This window comes from Bidens hawaiensis, unplaced genomic scaffold (assembly GCF_021521415.1).
Source record: "Bidens hawaiensis isolate Kalapana, Puna unplaced genomic scaffold, B.hawaiensis_p1.1 tig00037131_1, whole genome shotgun sequence".
Lineage (NCBI taxonomy): Eukaryota > Viridiplantae > Streptophyta > Magnoliopsida > Asterales > Asteraceae > Bidens > Bidens hawaiensis.
The window spans coordinates 105670-110969 of record NW_027496465.1 but is presented as its reverse complement, the minus strand read 5'-3'; the positions used below and the strand labels follow the sequence as shown (position 1 = coordinate 110969).

The 5300-nt window shown below is 35.0% G+C and overlaps 1 protein-coding gene across 1 annotated transcript; it reads right to left on the bottom strand.

Moving 5' to 3' along the window:
- Positions 1 to 263: 263 nt before the first annotated feature.
- Positions 264 to 3696, bottom strand: LOC143588985 (phosphoglycolate phosphatase 2-like). The gene is made up of 11 exons (XM_077069857.1): positions 3576 to 3696; positions 3380 to 3447; positions 2649 to 2741; positions 2496 to 2567; positions 2340 to 2411; positions 1634 to 1693; positions 1507 to 1559; positions 1314 to 1411; positions 1122 to 1221; positions 713 to 816; positions 264 to 598 (listed from the first exon to the last, which is right to left on the bottom strand). The coding sequence occupies exons 1-11, from the start codon at positions 3676 to 3678 to the stop codon at positions 498 to 500; spliced, it is 924 nt and encodes a 307-aa protein (XP_076925972.1). The 5' UTR covers positions 3679 to 3696; the 3' UTR covers positions 264 to 497.
- Positions 3697 to 5300: the final 1604 nt, after the last annotated feature.

Genomic DNA, 5300 nt, shown 5'->3' with positions numbered 1-5300 from the left:
ACCTATAATTTTAATGTCATATATTGAAATGACTTAAAAGATAAGGACCATATATGAAAATTGGTTGAAAAAAGGTGATGAGGGCTATGGTATTGACAAGTGACAAAAGTGGTAGGCTTTTATTAGAAGAGATAGATTGTTCGTATCTTTGTTTTCATCGATAACAGCCGCTTAATATCGATAATATAGTATGTGGTTAATCAAACTTCAGAGAAAAAAGAAGTCAAAACATACCCAAAAGAAATTATAACCGAACATAAGAGAATTCGAATTTTAACGTATTATGCAAACCAAGCGGGTGAATAATCGAATACATGTTCTAGTTGCATTAAATTCTTTGTTACACCAATTACAAAGCTATAAATCTCAGCATTGTCTTATAAGTTATTGAAATGGAAATTTATTAGGCAGTAAAAGGCCAATGCTTATGGCACTCACTAATTTAGTACAAACAAACCTGGTACAATGGTTGGTTTTCAACCGTCGCATGGTGTTATTTATGAACTTAATAGATCAAAAATATCGGAAATTTGGTTTGTGTATAAATCTGGCTGGATATGATTTGAGGGGTCTTGAAGTTTCGATTCGCTTGTCACACCTGCAACCATCATCAGCATATTAATATTTGTGACTATTGAATATCTAAAGCTAAATAGAAAATAAAAATGTATGATTAAACGGATAAATATGTGTATATAATTTACTTAGCTACCTGATAGAACAAGTAGAGTTTTGCAACCAGCATTCAGTCCAAATAAAATATCGGTATCTAATCTGTCACCAACCATGCACATTTTGGCTGTGGGTATCTTGTATCTGCAAAGTCAAGATTCGAGTCAACTTACATATTTGTGTCAAAAACAACCCGCACAGCCAAAAAATCATGAAACCCGAACATGGCATGCTTAACTAACTTATCTAAATGTGTCAAACGGTTTGTTGGGTAGTGATCAAGTTGCAAACGTGTTAATCAGATAATAAATGTGTTAAACATATCGTAAACGGGTTAGCAGGTCGACCTGTTTAAGTGAAAAGGTTGGCGGGAGTACGGGACAGTGAAACAGGTGAACCCGAACACAACCTGTTTATTAAATTGGTTAATATTGGAGTTGAATACATACTGTTTCTGTAAAAACTCCATCAAAAATGTTGAAGGTTTTCCAACTACAATCGGCTCTTTCTGTGTTGACCCGCAGATTGCAGCAACCATACATCCAGCACCTGGAGAATAATAATTATGGAAATAAAATATTAGTTTTCTAGTATTATGTCTTATATTGTTATATGAATGCAGTTGCCAAGCTGGCGCTTACCTGGCCATTCTTGCAAATCAGTCATGTTGCCAGTGGCATCACGGTTTGTAGCAATGAAAATGCACCCTGGGTTCTCACGAATGCAAAGAGTTCCGTACCTGCACGTTACATAACGTTTTTGAAACATTTTAGTTTCTAACTGAAATATTTGAAATAAACTATCAAAGAACTATTAAATGAGGTATGATCTTACTGTAGTTTGTAATAATTTATCTGCGGGTCAATTCCAACCACAACCGCTCCAACCTGGCATTATAAATCAAAAAGTTAGCATTGATAAAAAATAAAAGAAAAATGTTAATATTAAGTTGTTACATTACACTCTTATCATGCTCGAATAGAGTATTTGCTTTAAACTGCACCGTCTTTTTACCATCTTCCTGCAGATCCATATACCTATATTAGTTTCAAAATATTCAACACAAACACAAGCGCACACACACAAATAGGGGTGTATCTTTTAAGGCCAATAGTATGTTGAGAACCGCATAAGAGGTGATATTTCGCTTTAAAGAAAAAGTTAAAATTGAAAAACATATGTTTAGTTATCTCTCCCCGTTCTTTCTTTGATTTTATCTTATCTCCTGAATTCTATAAAAAAGTACATTAAAATGTGCACATATGCATATAAATGTGCATATATGGATTTAGATAAAAGACCAATATTATACTTCTTGAAAATATTGAAATGTACATGCATTCTAGTCATTTAATAATAAATGGTACAAGATTTAATGTGGTTCTCACACTTAATGAACACTATATATCTCAAATTTTATATACGCGAGAATTCAAGCCATAACACTAATTTTTTTTTGCGAAAATATGCAAAACAAAACGAATCACTCAGTTTTTCAATTTTAAACTATTTTAAAAATAAGAAATTGGTTGGCATGCAATACTCTCCTGAAATATTAAAAAAAACAAATTTTGTATATATATAATATAGAACCTACACATTTGTATTTAGGGAAAAAGATTTAAAAACTCTCAAATTGTATATAGAAAAACAAAGGAAATGCTTACAGGACCACCGAGCCCGGTAAAACCAGCAAGTTTTAGTTCTTCTAATATACCCTCTCCACCGATCACATACACCTATATCGAACACACTTTAGTCAAAACATCATAAACAAAGATATGAATTGTAATATAAAATTTTCTGTATATCGAGTTATTGACCTTCTTTTCAGGAGGAAATTCATTGACTTTCAAGTACATTGCAGCAGCAAATGATGAAGAAAATATCTCCTCCTGCAACCACTTATACTTTTAATATTGTGTATATATAGCATAGTTCATCTTTATGAAAGCATGTAATTGAAAGAAACAAACCTCGGTAACTTGGATTCCAAGGGACTGGAATTTGTGAGCATTCTGTTTTCTGGACTTTGATGAATTGTTGGTCACGAAAACCAGCTTTTTCCCCTGTAATAACCAACCATTTCTAATTTTCAGTGAAATTCAAAACCATAATGCGTGCAACTCGCTTTAAGCACTAGTAAACAATGTCACGCACGTAACCGGCATTAAACACACGTAATAACCTCTGTGCGTGTAACCAACAGCAGAATGTGCGTAACCGATTACTAGTGTGGTGCACTAGGTTAAGCGCGTACCTGGGCCGGGCTACACGTGTTTCCCGGCCTCGTCACGCATAACCACACCGAAATGCTCGTAACCAGCATTAAACGTGTAACCGACACCAGTTCCTGGTGCAGAGCACTGGGTTAAGCGCATACGCCATACCGGGGCTGGGTTGCATGCGTTACTTGGTTCCCTATGCTCGTTTCCTGGGCCCGGTATGCGTAACCACATAACCTACGCCACATGCGTAACCGGTTCTGAATACAAGAATTTAAATTAAGAAAAAAAAACCATTTCGTAAACCAACCCGTTTTGACCCGACCCCTTTCGACCCGAACCAAAATAACCCATTTCTAAATCGACCCGGTCCCCGTTTTAACCGGAACTGGCCCGGACCGACCCGACTCATTTGCCAGTCCTAATTTCAATGAAATTGAAAACCCTGATTTAAAAATTATCCCTAAATACATTGATTTTACCTTGGACCTAAGGAACTCCAATGTTTGTGGAACGCCATCGATTAGTGTATCCCCCTTCCAGATTACACCTAATCATCATCATAATAATAATAATAATATTTGAATTCACGTAATATAATGTACTATGATCTAACTTTATGAATCAAAAGGATTGAATACAGTAGATTCAATTTGAAATGATGAAATGAAAACCAACCATCGCAATCGAAGAGGAAGCAATCAACTGAATCTAAGAGACTTTGAACGTTGCTGACAGATAGACGTTCGTAAGCAGCTGCTGTTGATTTCTCGTCGCCCATGATTCTTGATCGACAAAGAAAGAATAAGAATAATAATAATATTATTATGGAGAAAAAAATGGAAAGAAAGAGTGCGTTATTTCACAAACGAATACCAATATGAATATTCCATCACCACCACTAGCTTAAACTTTAATCCAATGGTATCAGTACCGAAAATACATGTACCGAAATTCGTGAAAAATAGGTACATGTGCCAGTAGTACGGTGAGGGTATTGAAGGCAAAATTTTGGTAAAACGTCAGTTTCGTACAGATCCATATCCGAAACCTCAAAAAGTCAATACTGAATTGGTACCCGGTAGTTTAAACCTTCTTAACAACAACGATCGTACTTAGTGCATGTTTAGTGTGTTTGTTGTTGGGTTGAATTAGTAAACTTGAGCATGACTCGTATATTTTGTTTTTAACAAGGATATTAGTTAAGCACTGAAAAAATTAAAATGGTGTAAATCAAACATGATCCGCTTAACTTATTTATGTTAACGAGTTAAACGGATTGTCTAGTTGTAAATTGGTTTATAGGTTGTAGACGTGCTCTGCGTAGGGCTGTAAGCGAACCAAATGTTCAGCGAACAGTTCGTGAATCGTTCGGTAGAATGCTCGTTTATGTTCGTTCGTTTATTAAATGAAAAAACATGAACAAGAAATGCCGTTCGTTTAGTTAAACAAACGGACATGAATAGAGCCCATGTTCGTGAACTTTCGTTCATGTTCGTTTGTATATGTTGTTTATGAAAGTGTTTTGTACATTTATTTATTTTATTTAAACATTTTATATTATTTAATTTATTGCCCATAACATAAAATAGGAAATCATATTCTCACATTATCATGCATTGTTCCCATTTTATTTCTCATTAATCACATTAATGAATGCATCTATCTCAATTTCTAGGACCAGCTGATTTTATTTGTGTCTGTGGGCATTTCATTTCCTTAATGAACAAACACGAACATAAAAATCTTGTTCGGTAAGTGTTCGCGAACACATTATTTAATCTCTTACCAAACAAACATGAACAAGGTCTTGTTCGTTTGCAGCCTAGCTTAGGGGCTATAAACATATGTTGAAGGGTTGTAATAAACAAGGCCTTTTCGTGTTTGACCAGTTCGTTTGCAGCCTAGTTTGTTTGGAATTACTTAAGTTTTTCTTCACAATTCATCAACCTAGCTATTTAAATACCAGTTTCATCAAATTAAATGCTGTAGCTCTAAACATTGTACAAGTGTATTATACTTTTTTGTTAGTTAGAAAATGAATATACGAGTTTCTCTCCCTCGAATCACCCATGGCCATCTCTCTCCATTTCCTCTCCAAAAACCACCACCATGGAAACGGCCGGCCATCAACAGTCGTCGGAAAGCAAGTGGAGAGAAGACAGATTGTTGTTGATACTTATGAGAGAGAAATTTTATAAAAGATTGAGATAAAAGAAAAATGAGAGAAATTAAAAAGCGAGGAATTGAAATTTGCAATAAAATATGTAAAAATGTGAGAGCTAGACTTCTAGTGCAATCTAAATCCAATCCACTAGGCACCAACTCAAACATGTCTAGACATTCAATGAATGATATAGGTTGGAAATTTGGAATGGTGGTGGTGGCTTCCATTGCTTTTCT

Excerpts from the sequence above, each read along its gene's own strand:
- LOC143588985 (XM_077069857.1), bottom strand. The coding sequence starts at position 3,678 with ATGGGCGACGAGAAATCAACAGCAGCTGCTTACGAACGTCTATCTGTC. Across the intron at positions 3,448-3,575 it reads CTTCCTCTTCGATTGCGATG|GTGTAATCTGGAAGGGGGAT; the intron begins GTTGGTTTTCAT and ends GATGATGATTAG. Across the intron at positions 2,568-2,648 it reads TTGGAATCCAAGTTACCGAG|GAGGAGATATTTTCTTCATC; the intron begins GTTTGTTTCTTT and ends AAGTGGTTGCAG.